The sequence below is a fragment of the Gossypium hirsutum genome, chromosome D05 (genome assembly GCF_007990345.1).
Source record: "Gossypium hirsutum isolate 1008001.06 chromosome D05, Gossypium_hirsutum_v2.1, whole genome shotgun sequence".
Taxonomy (NCBI): Eukaryota; Viridiplantae; Streptophyta; class Magnoliopsida; order Malvales; family Malvaceae; genus Gossypium; species Gossypium hirsutum.
The window spans coordinates 59012468-59031183 of record NC_053441.1 but is presented as its reverse complement, the minus strand read 5'-3'; the positions used below and the strand labels follow the sequence as shown (position 1 = coordinate 59031183).

Sequence of the window (18716 nt, the reverse complement as noted above, 5' to 3'; positions counted from 1 at the left end):
TGAAATTCACAATAATTTCCCATCTCATGCCCTTCCTCAGAATCTGAAATAACCAAACCTCTTTTCGCCATTTCTTTCCAGACCCGTTTCAATGGAGTTTTTACTTCAGCAACGTCAGTCTTGACTTCTTCTCCCGTACCTTCGCTAACCATATTCACCCCCTTATCTGCGTGATTAGGTAACGGATTCTTTGCGTTAGGTGAGTCGTCAAGTTTGACAACACCTAAATTGATAAGTCCTTCTACTACCTTCTTGAAGGCAGTACAATTTTCTATCGAGTGCCCAGAAATTCCCGCATGATAATCACATTGCGCGTTCGTATCATACCATTTTGGATACGGAGGTTGTAGAGGACTCAAGTAACGAGGAGCAACAACATGTGCATCGAATAAAGTCTGATACAACTCCTTGTATGACATCGGGATTGGCGTGAATTGGGGCTTTTCAGTAGTTTGCCTAGCTCCTGACTCTTGTCTTGATGATCCCTGTTGATTAGCAACCACTTTCTTTGGTTGATTCACGGTAATTGACCTACCATAAGCATTCACATTATTCACTTCATTTTCTCTTTTCCTCGGGGGTGCCCTCCTATTATTTTCTCCTCCATCTATTTTTCCACTTTTAATGGCATGCTCAATCATTTCACCATTCATGATTATATCCGAGAAATTTTTTGAAGCGCTTCCCAACATGTGAGTGATGAACGGGGCTTTCAAAGTGTTAATAAAAAGCGTCGTCATCTCCTTTTCCAAAAGCGGTGGTTGCACTTGAACTGCCACCTCTCGCCACCTCTACGCATATTGTCTGAAGCTTTCGTTCGATTTCTTCTCTAGATTTTGCAGAGTTATCCTGTCAGGCATCATTTCTGAGACATGATTGTACTGTCTCAGGAAAGCCTGTGCTAAATCCCTCCAAGTAGCAATTTTGGCTCGGCTCAGCTGATTGTACCACTTTGACGCTGCTCCCGTAAGACTTTCCTGAAAGCAATGTATTAATAATTGATCATTATTAATATGCCCCGTCATTCTTCTACAAAACATAGTAATATGGGATCCTGGGCAACTAGTCCCGTTGTATTTTTCAAATTCCGGCATCTTAAATTTGTAAGGGAGCACCAAGTCAGGAACCAAGCTCAGATCCTTTGCATCTATTCCATAGTTTTCAATGCTTTCTATTGCCCTAAACTTCTCTTCTATCCATTTCCATTTCTCCTCAAATTGTTTTGGAAATTCCTCCTTCGCCTTGTCCTTCTCAACCATCTCGTCAAGATCTGGGACAGCAATATTATTCGGGCTATCGCCAGGATTAAAGCCCGCTCCGGATTGAAAATTCATTGGGATTGAAGCATCGCCTTGGGACTGTTGGGGCCTAACCGACACAGAGGGTCTCCGCGGATGCAACTCAGTCTGTACATGTGGAGGCGTGAAACCTGGAGGATAGAGTGGTTCACCCTTGTTTTCTTCTTCACTAACAATCACAGGCCCTTTACCCTTATCTACTCCCTTCAATAATTGCGTCATCTTAGCCACCAGATCATTTTGGGACTCCTCCATCTTTTGTACCATGTCACGCTGAATCTTTTCTATTTGCTCTTTCATTTGCGCCTGCAACTGGTCTTGCATTTCTCTTTGAAGTCGCTCTAGCTTCTCCAACCTTTGGTCCATAATTTTTGTCTTTGCTCGGGTGCCGTAACTTTGTTGGTTTTCCAGGTTAACTGAAATGATTTTATTCGATTAGGTTTTTTAATGGTCATTAATGCATATGATGTGATGCAATGCATGAAAAAGAATGCAAAGAAAAAGAGGCACTGATTCTAATTCAACTTCATTAGAAAACTTTACTAGATAAAGAGTTTCTTTACATAAAATAGACTACATATATGGCTTTGCCCTCACACTCAAAGCCTTAACCTTTCTAAGAAGCCAAGCTAACTCTCGGCCCCTGTCGGACTCTAACTCATACTTCAAACTTAATAGATCAGCCTGAACCGCTAGAGTTTGCAGATGATCAGCTACCTCGCGCACTTGAGTCACCGCCTCTCCCATAATATAATCTCTTTCTCCAATCTGCTCTTGAGACCGACGGAATTGTCTTTGCCACTGCTCATTACTTTCTTCCAGAAGCTCTATCCGGATTTCACTATTGTGCAATGCATTCTCTAGCCCTCCTATTTGTCTTTTCAATTCTTCAATTTTGTCTAAGCTCGCCCTTAATTCAACCGTAGCATTACGATTACAGTACTGGTGAAGCGATCTTTCTAGTTCAGTTATCCGGACCTTCAACTCCGTCTTCTCGTCTTGGCAATCTAGTAGACTCTTTCCCAAGGCGACTTCTCGAGCCTGAGTATCCTGGAATTTTTTTTCCCATTGATTAGCTTTCGTCTTTTCCTTCTGAATTTCTTGTCGCCATTGTTCTGGCGTTTTACCCAAGCCAGCAGCTCTTACCGACCTACGCAACTTCTTGTAATCTGTCTTCAGGCTGTCCAAATCTTCTTCTGCTTTGTTCTTCCCTTTTCTCAACTTGTTGGCCTCTAATCTTTGAATGTCCACATCCAGTCCTAACTGCATTTTTTCTTCCTCTAGTTGTTCTATCTTCTTCCCCAATTCTAAACTCCTTTTTTCGAATTCTTGTTTGATGATTTCTATCTCAGAAGGCAAAACTTGTAAGTGTTCCTCTAAAGATCGAGCAGTTTCGGAATTTGACGCCGGGATGTTGTCGTTGATCCTTTGATCACGCCACTGACCATACTCGGGGGTAATTGTCGGACCCACGGCTAAAATCTTCATTCGACGAGTCTGGTTCCAGGCACTAGATATTTCTCGAACCTTCTTCTTGTAATTGTCCTCCCTATAGGAAAAATCACTATAAGCCAACCCCTGCGTTGCTGGTATGAATTGTCGTGATCTATACTGTCTTGATACGAGTAGAGGAGCATATCCGATAGCTCCCCATATTCCGAGCAGCGGAACCCAGTCAAAATCTCCACATCGGTACAATATCTCATCAGGAATTAACCAAGGAGCTCTCCATTCAATATCTTCATCCTGGAGATTCTGGAGTATCTCTATCCATTTTTCTTCTAAAATATCATCCCGTCTTGGCGTGGCCACCAATTCTCCTAGAGGGGAGTAGTTATCAGAGAATACCCGATAGGAGACCTTTTCGATCTTCCAGAAGTGGCTATGGAACCATGCCAATAAGAGCTGCGCGCATCCAATAAACCTTCCCTCCCCTGCTCTTCGACACGCATTCAAGGATCTAAAAGTTTCCGCGAGTATTGCCGGAACCGGTGTAACTCCTTTACCAAGCCGATCGAACAAATCAGATATAGCCTCGTCTATGTGTCCTAAAGCTTTGGGGAAAACCACTAGTCCATAGATACCTAAAGCGAAGACATCGACCCTTTTCTTTAAGTCAGGATGTACAAGCACCAAATCTCGCAAACTTTTCCAAGGAACACATTTACTGTCGCCCTTCTGTTGGATCCGGGCAGCGACCCACTGCTCGCTCATCCCAGTGATGTTCATTAATTTCTTTAACAACGGAGGGACACAAGCAGCTCTGGAATAAGCCTTGTCGACTTGAATCTTTGGGCACCGAAGCAAGGTCGTATACTCCTCCACAGTAGGTGTCAAATCTACCTTCCCAAAAGTGAAACAACTGTAGGCAGGATTCCAAAACTGAGCAAGGGCTCGGAATAAATACTTGTCCACTTTGACACTAAGCAGATAAGGTAGGTCACCGTAGTTACAATAGAACAGCTGCTTGGCCTCGACATCCCATTGATCCCAGACTTCTTTCATTTCTCGAAGGTCATTCTGGATTACACTGATACGGGTAAAATCCCACAATTCTGACACGTACCCTTCGGTAAGACTATCGCCTTTCTCCCGTTGCGTCGTTTCAGCCCATATTCGCACAGCCGCATTATCCTCTACTTTATCAACAAACCCCTTTTCCATGATAAGCTTTCTACCAAGAAACTGAACGTAAATCGACACCTCTTTTAGAATGAAGATGCCATGCAATCACAAACAAAGTAAATTAGCATTAAACACAGAATAAGATTTAAAATAAACGACAAATAAATACAACATTCATTTAGGTAGGCACTAAAAAATTTAGAGTAGCTCTACCTAAGTCGGTTCCTATGGCTCATTACATGTGGTTTGGTTCTAAAGTAGGGTACCTGAACCAGCAAATTCCTCGATCCTCACCCATTATAGGCTCATACGGACCAAGTTCGATTCAGGGGGATACATTTCCCTATGGCCATGCGGAGATGAAAATCTCACGAAGACATAGGTACGGATATATCCCGAAAGCGATTCACTATCCCATGCGGAGGTGAAAACCTCACGAAGGCGTAGCTTCTCACTCCCACTTAAAAAGGTGTGACCAACGGTCATGCAATGCAATGCGCAGAGGTATAAAATAAAATACAGAACACGATAAAAATATAACTCAAAACAAAAGAGATGCAATGAGAGGATCGTAAATTTCAATCGAATTTTCAACTTTCGACAAAAAGACAAGAAATAATCAACACGTGGCTTGACTCTCTTATTGTCTCCCCAGCGGAGTCGCCAAGCTGTTGACACCATTTTTTTGGATGAAAACGGGGTCGACTTGGATTTTGAAAAAAAGAATGAAAACTGGAGTCGCCACCAATCTTTTTTTTGATGAGGTGTGATCGGGTCACCTCGAAAAGTGGTTGTTTTTAATAAACAATTTAATTTTTATTAAAACAACGATTTTGGTCTGCGAAATTCAGAAAAACGGGTTCGGGAGTCGGTTACGCACGAGGAAGGGTTAGCACCCTCGATACGCCCAAAATTGGTACCTGGTTGATTACTTAATGTCTTGGTGTCGAAAATTAAAAACTCGAAAAGAATTTAAAAATACGATCCTTGTATTAAAACGTTGAAAATTTTCAGGAAAAAAGGGAATATTTCACATTATTCGAGAAAGAGAATCATATCCAGTAAGTTAGGACACAATGTCTCAAATTCCCGATACGCGGATGAAAAATGCTTATTTAAAAGATATTTTATTATCTTGGTTTTAGAAATAAATCAGGCCCAGTAAGTTAGGGCACGATCTTTTCTTAATTCCCGAGATCGTTTAAAAACTTGAGTTTGAAAAGATTCGTGTTTTTAGATTTATTATGAAAATCGAAACCCATTAAGTTAGAGTACGATCCTTTTGAATCTAAACACGAAATATTTTTTAAAACAAATTTTGTCATACCGAGTAAAATAAAACACGAAAATCGTAGTAAAAAAAATGTGAAAACAAATTACATTGTTGTTATACGTGGTAAAATCATAATACATATAAAAAATAAAAAATAATACGAGCAATAGCAACGATATAAAATAAATAAAAGTCATACCTACAATCATATAAAATAACAATATATATAATCAAATAAATTAAAACATTCATTCAAAATAATAACGAAAATGAAATAAATAAGTAACAAATACAATTAAATATAAAAGGATATATATAGACATAAACTAAAATATGTATATATATAAATTAGCAAAATGTATAAAGTATATTTTAATATATAAAAGAAGCGATGAATATGTATATATAAAAATATGTACATATATATGGGTGTATAAAACTATGGAATATGAAAATAATAAAATACATATAAAAGTAAGTACATATATGTGTTGAAAAATAAAAGAAAGTATGTATGTACAAATTAAAGTTTAAAAATAATGAAAATATACGTATGTATATGAATAAATACGTTAATTTTGATACATGTTTAAAAAATATATTGAAAATGTATATATGTATTTATGTAAATTAAGATATACAAAAATATGTATGTACGTACATATAAAAATATATATATACTTATAAAATAAAAGGATATGTATGTATATAAATTAATAGTAACATGTGTGTATATACGGATTTATAAAAAAAGGTATATTTTAAACTATAAAGATTATATATAAACATGTATATTTTTAGGAAAATGAAAATATATATAAATGTATAGATATGTACATAAGTTGTAAAATATATAAATGTATATATGTACCAGAAGTTTAAATAAAATTAATATGAATAAATAGGTAATAATAACAATAGTAGTAGTAATAATAATAATAATAATAATAATAATAATAATAGTAGGACTAATTCAAAACGGGAACGAAATCTCAGGGCTGAAATAAAAAAATAAAACGGAATAAAGGATCAAAATGTAATATGCGCGGAAAAGGGGGGACCAAAATCATAAATACCCCGAAACCCTAAAACGCAGTGCAGCGGAGGGTCAAAATAGAACAAAAACAGAATTCTGGGGCGAAATTGAAAAATGGGAAATAGCGAAACAGGACCAAATTGCAACGCGTTACAAAGTCGGAGGGACTACGCGCATAAATATCCCATTTAAAGAAAACACGCGGATCCTTCCCCTGGGTCGGGTCACCGCGCGGGTCAGAGCTCAATACGACGTCGTTTTGGTGCTGAGCAGACCGCCCAAAACGACGTCGTTTTGGAAGCCTATTTAAACTAATTTTTTTCAAAATTTTTCATTCTTCTCTTCTTCTCCAGAAAAAAACAAAAACTCCTCTCAAGTCACTCTCCCTTTTTCGGAAACCAGTCAGAGGTCCGGCCATCGACCGTCGCACCGGCCGCCGGTCGCCGGCGCCGGCGCCGCCGTGCACGGCGGCGGGGAGACCAAAAGTTTCCCCTTTTTCGCCGAATCGCCTCCCCTCGGTGAGTTTCCCTCTCCCTTTTTTATTATTATTTATTATATGAGTATAAATAGATGAACAAAAACAGAAAAAGTAAAATAAAATGGTAAGATATGAAAACGGAAAGGGTCGGGAATCACCTTTGATTTTTGTTTCTTATTTCTGTAAAACGTTACAAAAGGAAAGGAGATCGAATAGAATCCCCCACAATGGCTTTTCAATCGGTTTTTTTGTACCGAAAAAAAAATCCTCTCGTTTTCTGTTTGAACCGCTTTTAAATAGCCATTTTACCATTTTCATTATCTCTGCTACTGTTTTGTCCTTCTTTGCGTGATTTTCTTCTTTGCAGGCAAGTGGGGTGATGGGACGGTGGCAGAAAGTAGGTGAACGGCGGAGTTGGTGGCGGTGGCAGAGGGTAGGTGATGGGGGCATGGTAATTGGGTTTGTGGGTATTGGGTTTGTGGGTATTGGGTTTGTGGGTATTGGGTTCTTTTGTTAGTGGGCCGGGCAGAAATTTGGGCTTGTACAAACAAATTTCCATTTTAGGGGGGGTCGGGGCCCTTGCCAGCCCCCTGGATTCGCCTTTGGCACCAACACAGTTAAGGAAATTATAGAAATATTTTTTTATAATTAAAGGTAAGTTATATTATTCGAAGGTATTTTAGTCTTTTTATTTTAATAAAAATCAATAAAAATATGTATATGGTGGGATTTGAATCCACATCAATTAAATTGGTAAAATCTCATATTTACTACTCAACCAAAGATTCATTTTAATATATTTTGTACATTTTTATTTTAATATGCACAATTTATTATTTTCTTCAATTGTAATATCGTACATATTTCATATGTTATTATGACTAATTAGATTTAAATATTATGTTTCATTATTTTTGTATCTTATTTTTAAACATATACGTGTTATCTAAATTCATGGTTTTCACACGCATATGCATGTGTTAGTGTTTCTCATATTAATTATTCATGTGTTTGTATTAGAGTTGTGAAGAGAACATTAAAAACTTAGTCAGTAAAAACATTTTCTTTTATATACAACATGAAAATAATACGAATACAAAAATATGTTAAAATATAAGTAAAACAAATTGTTAGCATGTAAAAATTATTTAAAGAATAGACAACTGTAATAGCCCGATTTTGACCCTAATCGGAACGATAGTTTTTGGACCACGAATTCGAGTTAGAAAAATATTCTAAAATTATTTTCTATGTTTATTATGTTTGAATTTACTTGTGTGAAAATTTCGTGCTTTAATTTCGTCGTTTGAGTGTCCGACTAAATAAAAAGGATTAAATTGCGTAAAATGAAAAATAAGTGGTTATTTTTAGAAGGGCCGAATAGTGGATGTTCTTTGAATATGGAGGTTTTATGTTGCAATTTTGCCATCTAATAAATGAGTGGACGGCATATGGTTATAATATATAGTTTTTATATTAATTATAAAGGTTATAATAATAAATTATATATTATAAAGTTATTATAATAAAAACAAAACATAAGAAAGTGGCCATTTCATCATCTTTGTGCCGAATGAAAAGAGAAAGAAAATAAGAAAACCAAGCTAGGTATTCGACCCTTGTTCAAGCAAATTAAGGTATGTTTCGGTTTCGATTTTTGATAATTTTTACATTTTTGGGATCGTAGCTTTGTGTTCTTCAAAACCCATGCTCCAATTTTGTGAATTGATGATGATTTTGAAATATGCCATTGATGAATTCACGAGTTTTGTGATGTTTGAAAGTGAAATATGAAATATATGTGTTAAATTAACATAGTTTGTTTTTGAATTTTTGATGAATTTGAGTAAATTGGATTAAATTGTGAAAATAATATTTTGAATGACTAAAATTTGAAATAAATTAAATATATTGACTTTTATGAAGCATGTGAATATTCGGCCGACATGGGTAATGTGAAATTTTGTGTATTTTGTGTTTTATGCAATAAGGACTAAATTGCAAAAAGTGTAAAATGTTAGGGGAAAATAGTAATTTTCTCATTTATGTTTTTAGACTAAATTGAATAAAATTATGCTTAAATAAGTTTAATTTGAATATGTTTAGATCAAGAACCAAAGAAAACGGATTTGGATCAGGGAAAAGCAAAAATAATCGGATAGTCGTTTGTTTCCGTCTGTCGACATCCGAGGTAAGTTTATAAGCATTTTAAATGTTGTTAACTTTGATTATATGTGAATTATATATAGGTTGAATTGAATTCTTGATTATATAGGTGTTGGCCGAATGACTTTATGCTTGGGAGAAATGTTTTCGAGTTCGATTAGATCGAGATACGATGTTTGAAAGTCCCGTACGAACCTTAGGAATAGTTAGGATACATATGTCATGACATAGGATTCCATTGTGTGTTATCGTGTAAGACCACGTCTGGGACGTTCGCATCGATTTGTGATTTACGTGTAAGACCCTATCTGGGACAGTGGCATCGATATGTAATTACATGTAAGACCACGTCTGGGACGTTGGCATTGTATCAGCTTTCCGACTATTGACGTATCCTTTTTAATTTTGAACGGTTCAACGAGCAATGTGAAGTAAAGACCGAATGTGAAATCAACTTACAGGTTCAGGTATGTGCTAGTTAAATGTTTATAAGGAAACAAGGTAAGTTGATTACTTGAAATGATATAAAGTTATGTGAATATGGATTTCGTGTTAGCATAGTTGAGCATATAAGTGATTTGGCCTATTGATATGTTTGTAATAATAAATGTGAAAATATATATGTATATGATTGACTATATTTGGCCATATGGTATATGTATGTGAGGTTAAAATGTGATCTATTAGTAAATGATAACTTGTATTTGATATTATGCAAATTCGGCCTTGTAAACAAAATGTTAATATGTAATTGTTGTTATATATGTTTTTGCTTAATGCTTACTAAGCTTAAATAGCTTATTGTGTGCGTGCTCTTGTTTACCTCTATTTTATATATTTTGGAGTCACGTTACGAGCTCGGGGATCGTCAGCAAAGCCTATCACACTATCAACTGTTTCTTTTGGTATTTTACTAGGTTGATTTTGGGCATATGGCATGTATAGCATAGTTGAAATGTTTGATTTCTCGGCATGTATATATATATATATAAAGCCATGCTAAAATGGCTTGATGACTTTGTTTAGGTTCGGTTATATGAGTTCTTGTTTAAATGTTTAATGTGTTTGGTTTTATCATTTGACCATGGCTTAATTATGCAGCATATGGTTGTTATGTTAGATAATATTGTGGTAAATGTTTTGATATATATGGATTTAGTATTTAAATGAACTTGGTTAGGTCTTATAAAATGAGCTATGTATTTAAAGGTTAGTTTTTATTTATATGTCCGAATGTGTATGGATTGGATGTTTATAAGTCTGAATCTGTATAGGTTATATTGAATAGGTTTGTATTAGTAATGTATTCATATATGTTATGCTTGAATGATTGGTTAAATTGGTTAAATTTGGAATTGGTTGTATTTGTTATGTGAATGGATTTAAAGAATGCGAATTTAGTGTTCTTTTAGTGTAATTTGTGCTCAAATGCATGAACTTGTGTCAAGAAAAGAAATATAATTGGTCATTGAAATGATACTTGTTTAAATGATTATATGTGTATGTATGACCAGTATGCCCTGTGGTTAATTAATGTAATAAGTTAATATTGATTCGGTAATTATGTGTAGATATGGTTTAGACATTAGAAAATATGCGCATGATATTATAGTAAATAAAGTATGTTTGGTTATGTTTTATATTACCAATGAAAGTTTTATTAGTAAAGTTTAGTTTGTTTGAAGTTTAAATTGTATATGTGCAAGAGTTTATAGATATTTATAATAAATTTAATATACGGGAATAGTAGTTTTATCATACGTTCTTTATATGATATGTTTAGATAGATGTCGGATTATGTTTTAACTACGCAATGCTTTTGAATGTTATGATTATTTTTATAAATTTGATGCTTGATTAAGTTTCGAGCTTTGATGTGATTAAATTTTGAGTTGTGAAATGTAATGAATGTTTGAATGAACTATGATATGCCCGGTAATGCCTCGTAACCCCAATCTGGCGACGGACACAAGTTAGGGGTGTTACAAAAACCGTTTACTTTTCGGTTCAATTAGTTTTCAATCTGACTTTATTGTTGGTTCGATTGATTTATAGATCAATTGGTCCATCCTTTATAAGATTAATTAATTTTCTATCCATTCAGTTTGATCAAATTTTGAAAACTATGTAAATACCTTTGGATGGGATGAATATTATTTATTAAAAATTGTTGATATAAGGTGCTCGATTACATATTGTGAAATATATTTATGTTTAAAGAGTTGGTTATTAGATGTAATAAGACATATTACACTTTTAAGAGAAAAATCAAGATTCGAACTCTGAAAGTGATATTGTTAGAAGAGACAAATATAAATCTCGAACATGAACTTTAAAATAAGCAAGAAAAATACCAAAAAAAAAGTTATCTTATTTTCTAAACCTAACGGTCCAAACATTAACTACGAAATGAGTGACCCTTTTATCTCAATGTCTATTCAAATAAAATTTAATAAAACAAGTTTTCTTTTTTTTTTTTTTAAGTAAACACAAATTTTTTGGGCAAAAGAAGTTACTGGAGACTGAATTTACAAAGAGTTTTTTTTTATCGAAATTAGAGTATTAACTATCGGTAATAATGGTTAATTTTTTCGTTATAGATGTTCTCTAAAAAGTTATGTTGCAAGTCTCAAGATTTAATTTCAGATCTATGAATATGATGGGCTTACACAATCTCAAGGCTCAACTAAGCTGTCAATTGTCAAGCTGAAAATATTAGTCAACTTGCGACAAATATTTGTATGGGATCCATGCATTTATGGATTAAGATATATTCATATTGTTCGAAGATTTATCTCTTAGCTTCGAAATGCAATTTGAATCACTTGATTTCAAGTTTAGGAACTCATGTTATGACCATTTTAGTGAAGATTGCGCGAGTAGAATTTTTGGATGAGATTATGGCGGGAATTACGAGTTTTGGGCTTTTTATTCGAGTTTAAATCATATTGGGTTCGGGTTTTACACTTAATTTTTATTATATATAAGCCCAATATTGTATTTATCATCTCTTATTATTTTATTATTATTTATTCTGAATTTAAGTTATTTAGAAGTTTTATGTCAATAAGAAAGTTTAGTTTAAAATTATTTCTTGTTTAGGTTAATTAGAGTTTTAGTATACTTAACGCCCTTACATTGTACACAAAAATTCAATTTTTTTTATTCAACTTGTATTTTGAGATAATAAATTCTTTTTGAGTTTTTATTTTCAAAGATTTTTCTCTTTAGTTTTCTTTTAGAAAAATTTTAACAATATTTTGAGATTGTTGGGATAACTTTAATTTTTTTTTATCTAACTTGGATTCGTTTATGTTTTAGGTTTGTGTCAAAAACCAAGTTTATTTCGGTTAAAGAAGAAAAAATAAAGATGAAAGCTTTAATGTTTTGTTTATTTTATCATTTATTACCTATTTACAAAATTACCCTTATCTAACCTTAAAAATTACACTAATGTCAAGCCATGCACATCCACTATCACATTTAATGGTCTAATTACCATATAAGGACTTCCACTTTAAAGTTCTATAACTATTTAATACGTTTAGCTATTAGAACTCAACTTTTGCACTTTACGCGATTTAGTTCTTTTTATCAAATTGAGCATGTAAATGGTAAAATTTCTTAACAAAAATTTTATACGGTAATACTATCATGTCGTAGATCATAAAATAATATTAAAATAAAACTTTTAATCTAGGATTTGTGGTCCCAAAACCACTATTTATATTTCACTGAAAACGGGCTGTTACATTTGATCTGTAATTTGAGAAATTTGTTTAAGCACGATGGTATGTTTTGATGTGTATAGCATGTATGACATATGTGCATCTGTTATTTGTTTAGTGATTGCATGTGCATTGAGGTGGGATTATGATGTGATGGAGGAAGTGTTAGCAATTTAACTGTATATTGATATTAGTAAGCCATCGTTGTCGGGCAACTCGAGATGGCAGGTCATTGTTTTCGGGCAACTCAGGATGACTTAACTGGTGGTATAATCACATATCTGTTTTGGTGGTTTGACCATATTTATCTGATTCTGGCAAATTACCACACCATATCTGGCAACATGGCTACACTATTTTGAAAAGTGACATACACTCACTTATAGGTGTATGGGGTTGGATGGGTATTCGTTACCCTAATTGGTCTATAGGGATGGACGGATATGGTGTCTAGTAGATGATGGTAGGATCTATATCTACATCTATATCTATATCTGTATCTGTATCTGTATTTGCATCTGTATCTGCACCTGTATCTGTATCTGTATATGTATATGTATTTATATCTATAACTGCATCTGTATCTAAAATTTTCATTTGTATCTATATCTTTCTTCTTCTTCTTCTTCTTCTTTTGCATGGGTTGAGTTACATACTGAGCTCGTTAGCTCACCCAATTTTTTGACTTCTTAGGTAATCAACAAACTTATGACCGAATAGTGTGGGAGCTCGGATTGATTTTATGGTTAATAATATAAATCGGTTTATGATTAATTTATTTATGATCTTTTGGATTGTAACTTCGTCTATGGACTTTCTTTATAGTTTCTGCTCATTTTGTTGAATTTTGGTATTTTTATCATAAGACTATGATAACGTATGAATTATTAAATTAGAAATCAGTTTCCAAAATTAAAACTTTAAAAACTTCTGCTGTAATGTTATTTGGTGGTTTTTCTGTTAAATAAGTGTTTTTTCGAACATGAGAGTTTCCAAAAATATGTAAGAGTTTTGCCAAACTTATATTTTTGACACACACACTAAGTTAGATAAAATCAGAATTTTTTTTTAAGAGTTAATGTAATTCCTCAAGATCTAGTCATAACTTCTACGTCGAGTGTGGGGTGTTACAAAACTCATTCCTTGAAGCTTCCTCCCCAAGACCTCTTCTTACATATTGCTTGAACCATCAATACCTAATTTAAACCATGATTATAATTTACACAAATTAATAAATATTGTATAAAAAATAATTTTTTTAATTAAATATAATAATTATTAATATTATTAAATATAATATTTTTTGCGAGAAAAAAATATTTTCTTTAACATATTGCTTTCTTAAATCTCATTTAGTTTATCTTGTTTGATGAACTCAATTAATTAAATTACTTTAAATAAAAAACTTAATATTTATATAATTAAAAAATATCATAATTAATATGAATTTATTTTATAATATGGGAATAATTCTATTTAGTACATATTGTATTACAAAAACATATATACATACATGTTTAACTACATATAATATATCAATTGTTATATATACGTAAAATATGAATAGATAGTAATTATTATACAATTATGATATTATAATGTACTTTCTTTTATTAACAATATTCAACCTAAACCTTAAAGGTTAACTAATTTATGGTAATTATAATATATACAATTAACATTATATAGTTAAGGTAGATTATTAATGATATGTATTCATATATACAACTATGTTATTATAATTTACATTCTTTATATTAATGATATATGTAAGCTTACACCCTAAACGAGTATCTAATTTTATGGTAGATTATAATATATACAACTATTTTTGATATATAAAATTAGTAAAGGAAACTAAAAATTTCTTATAATCATTTTCACCAAATATTTAATAAAATTTCTAATAATTATTTTTACTAAATGACTTAAAAAATATAAATAAAAATTTATCTAAAATGTTGTTATATCAAAAGCTTAGGACATCAAAGCTAACAACTTTCATCAAATCAGAACAATTATAAAATTTATCTCAATCACTCAACCTCAATTTATCTTCTTGGAATGTAATGTGCATTACCATTGATATTTTCTAAAACAAGCACATATATTATTTTACCTCATTTTCGTTAAGAAGAAAATAATGGTGTAATCTTTGGGAAAAATAGAAGGGTAAATTATACCAACAGTCACTCAACTTTGATGTAGCTAAAAAAATAGCCACCCTGGTTTCAATTCAGTCACTCAACTTTTGAAAAATAATAAAATAGTCCTTTTAACTATTTTTCGTTACAGACGTAACGGAAAAACATTTAATGGAGGGTTAGCTATCATTTAAACAGCCCCATAGTCCTAGCAAGGCAGCAGAAAAGAAGAAAAGAAAAAAAGGGAGAAAAGAAGAAGAAGAAGAAATGAACATACCTTAGCTACGACCGTTTTGTTCCTCCAAGGTAGAGCCACCACTCAGTTTGCTGTTATCTGTTGAATCTTTGTTCCACCGTCTGATCACCACCATATTCCGGCCACAACTTTTCTTCGACCAACCATGACTCTTAACAATTCGAATCATCGAACTGGCTTGAGTTCTCCAACCCGCAAAACCCAAAATGGGTGAGGGTTTCTTCACTTTTGATTCTCTTCTTTTTTTAGTTTTTTTTTACTTCCCTCTTTTGATGCAAGTCAATTTGGGATTCTTGCTCTTTTTTTGTTGGTTTGATTTTGGATGCTTACTATTTGGTATTTTTGTTTTTGCTGATTTTTGTTGTTCTATCGTCGATTTTAATTTGAAGCTTCATAACATCGCCACAAGCAGGAGCTCCAACTAAACCGATGCCGATGAATGGATTGTGACGGGATCTCCTTGATGTTAGCCCAATCAGTCGTTTTGATGCCAAACTCAACATTTTCGCCATCGATTTTTAATTTTCACTATTATGGAAAAATATCATGCTTCACGATAGCTAAGAGCCTTTTTAGGTTCCGTTTGCCAAAATTTTTTCCCAATTTAAATAAAACTATTTTAAAAAATATTTAATTGAAATTCAGGTTAGGCCGGGTTGAAAACAAAAATAAATTCATTGATACACACAGGAATGGATCGTGGTTCTGGGAGTTTACTAGAAATATGGGATGTTGCTCGCTGCTTGAAGCTGAATTGTGGCTCATTTTGGACGGTTTGAATCTTCTTTGGATCCAAGGCTTTAGATGTGTGGAGATTGTGAGCGACAGTGCTGCTGCTGTCCGCATCATATTGGATGAGTCTGCTGCCAAGCAGAGTATATCACACAATTCGAGTTCTTTAGAATCGGCAAAGGAAGGTCAAGATACATCACATTGTCCGGGAAGCCAATGCGTTTGGCCTAAGCAGGCTGCTGAATCAACCACCTGCTGCACTGAGGAGCATTCTTTGCAAGGACAGTGCAGGGACTGTTGGGGATAGGCTGAAATCACTACCCTCCTTTATATAAACATTCAACCCTTAACACACGTAGATCAATGCCATTAAATCACCTTAATATTTATTTCAATTCCTTTTATTCTCAACTCATGTTTCGTTGCTCATACCAATGAGCCTGCTTTAAAATTCACAAGCAATATTGGTTTTCCCCTAATTTCTTAACATTACCACCAAAAAGATCAAGAAGGTGCTAAGATCAAGATCAACAAGCTACACAAGTCAGAACAAAATCAACAATATTGAAAATAGACACTAAACCTCATTCTAGTTTCCACAACTGTGCAATGGTTATGTACAACTGATTCACATTGCAAGTGATGATCTTTCCACAATTTGTGAAATATTTCAGAGCAAGATTGATTTATTAGAGTGTATGATAAGATCCATAAACAAGGTGGCAGTGATTATATCTGCAGAAAAGCCCTTACCAACCATTTCCGTAAGAAGTTGTGTTGCCTTTGAGGTATAGCTGTTGGAAAGGAACCCCCGAATCATTACATTATAACAGCAACTATCAGGCAAACAGTCATTATCTCCCATGCTCCCAAACAACCTGTATGCTTCATCTGGCAATCCCTCTTTACACAGTCCATTAATCATTATACAATATGTGTAAACATCCGGTTTTAAACCATTGTCTGAGACTTGATGAAATAATTCCTTGGCAAATTCGATATGCCCAGCTTTGCACAACCCATCAATTAGGATAGTATACAGGACAATATCAAGTTCCAACCCACTGTTTCGCATTGCTTGAAAAAGTTTCAATGCCTCCTCAATATCACCTGTTTTGCCTAAACCATTCAGCAAAATCGAACAAGTCACTAAATCTGGAACTTGTCCAGAAGCAAGCATCTTTCTAAACAGTTCACATGCAGTTGAAACTCTCCCTAACTGAAACATACTTTGCAAAAGAGTGCTATATGTGACAGTATCCGGGATTGGTCCCTTTAGAGATATTTCATGAAAGAGTTCCATTGCTTCGTCTAGCCTTTTACCTTTGCAATATCCATTGATCATGGTGCTGTAAGTAACTATATCAGGCTCACAACCCTTCTCAATCATCAAGTTGAAAACTCTTCTAGCTTTATCCATTTCATTCTGCAAGAAATGGCCGTTGATTAATGCATTATAGGTAACAACATCAGGCTCAATGCCTCTCTTTATCATTGCGTCAATGATATCCTCGGCTTCAAAAACCATCCCTTCCTTGCAATGTGCATCAACCAATGTATTATACGTGACAACATTGGGCTCAATACATTGCTTTCTCATCATATCAATGGTCTCTACAGCTTTAGAAATCATTCCTTCCTTGCAATGTGTATCAATCAATATATTATAAGTGTCGATATTAATTGAAATATTGTTATCAACCATTTCATTCAAAAGCCTTGTTGCCTCCTCCTGCTGGCCCAAATTACACATACCATGAATTAAGCAGTTATAAGTAATGATATTTGGTCTAATGCCTTTAACCTTCACTTCAGAGAAGAGATCGAGAGCCTCCTTTAACAACCCGTTCTTACAAAGACAGTCAATGACAGTGCTATATGCTACAATATTGGGTTCATAACCTCTGCCTTCCATCAACCTTAGAAACCTAACAGCTCTATCAGTATTGCCAGTCTTAGACAACCCCTTAAGTACTGTACTGTAAACAATCAAATTAGGTTGATACCCTTTTTCAGTCATTTCATCGAACATACAAAAGGCCTCAGAAATCTTACTTTGATTACAAAGCCCATTTATCAAAGTTGAAAAAGTTACAGCACTAGGCTCAACACCTAACTTCAGCATTTTCCCCAAAACAGAAAACCCAAAATCAATTCGACCTAATTGACAAAAGCAATTAATCAAGATGTTCATAGAATAAACATTATGGGAAACTCCCAATAATTCGATCTGTCTATACTTAGAAACAACAATGGCATAATGTTTCGTCTTAACAATGGCTCCTAATAATTTATTGAATTCCACAATTGAAGGCTTTGGGTACTTTTCAATCAAATTATTGAACAAAATCAAAGCATGATCAACAATATCGAAGCGGTGCTCTCTTTTTCCCTTTCCTCTAACAGGCATGGACATGAGTTTCTTACTTAGGCATTCGATGTGGGTAGCAATGGTGTTAGAAGAAGAAGAAGAAGAAGAAAAAGAGTGGAAATTAGAAAGATGGCTTCCAGCATTAACAACCGAACGAAGAATAAAAGAAGAAGGAAGCTTACCCATATCTTGAAAGCAGAAATGGCAGCGGCAGTAGCAGTAGCAGTAGCAGAAGAAGTGTAAATTTTGGGTTGCGAAGTGGTGTTTAGGGAAAGGGTTGGGGACGTAATTTGGGTTTTTTTTAATGTAAATAATATTTAATAAAAAAATTAAACTTTATTTTGAAATGCAATCTTCAATTATTATTAACTTATAAATCCTCCTTTTAAATTTAATAAAATTACTATTTACTTTAATAAAATTTATTAAATTTAAATTTAAATTTTTAGACTAACTTGAAAAAATATACTAAGGTTACAATACAATTAAAACTTAAATCTATAAAATAATCTATTTTTATCAGTTATATTTTGTCGACATTTTTTTAATGATGCATCTTTCTGTGTGGCATCTCCTTGCAGATATGCGTCAAAGCCAAGCATAATTCGT

At 33.7% G+C, this 18716-nt stretch overlaps 1 protein-coding gene and 1 long non-coding RNA gene across 3 annotated transcripts; one reads left to right on the top strand and one right to left on the bottom strand.

Annotated features, from left to right (window-relative positions):
• The first annotated feature begins 8243 nt into the window (after positions 1 to 8243).
• Positions 8244 to 9672, top strand: LOC107903615 (uncharacterized). Its single transcript, XR_001685861.2, has 3 exons — positions 8244 to 8347; positions 8817 to 8901; positions 8986 to 9672. It is a non-coding gene; the product is annotated as an uncharacterized lncRNA (long non-coding RNA).
• A 6619-nt stretch (positions 9673 to 16291) lies between these two features.
• LOC107903613 (pentatricopeptide repeat-containing protein At3g22470, mitochondrial) lies at positions 16292 to 18402 on the bottom strand. 2 transcript variants are annotated; one of them, XM_016829709.2, is made up of 2 exons: positions 17060 to 18402; positions 16292 to 16855 (listed from the first exon to the last, which is right to left on the bottom strand). In XM_016829709.2, exons 1-2 carry the CDS (start codon positions 18291 to 18293, stop codon positions 16407 to 16409), a joined length of 1683 nt encoding a protein of 560 aa, XP_016685198.2. In that variant the 5' UTR covers positions 18294 to 18402; the 3' UTR covers positions 16292 to 16406. The 2 variants fall into 2 exon arrangements, with proteins under 2 accessions (XP_016685198.2, XP_040948259.1); XM_041092325.1 differs by having other exon boundaries at positions 16292 to 18402.
• Between the last annotated feature and the right edge of the window lie 314 nt (positions 18403 to 18716).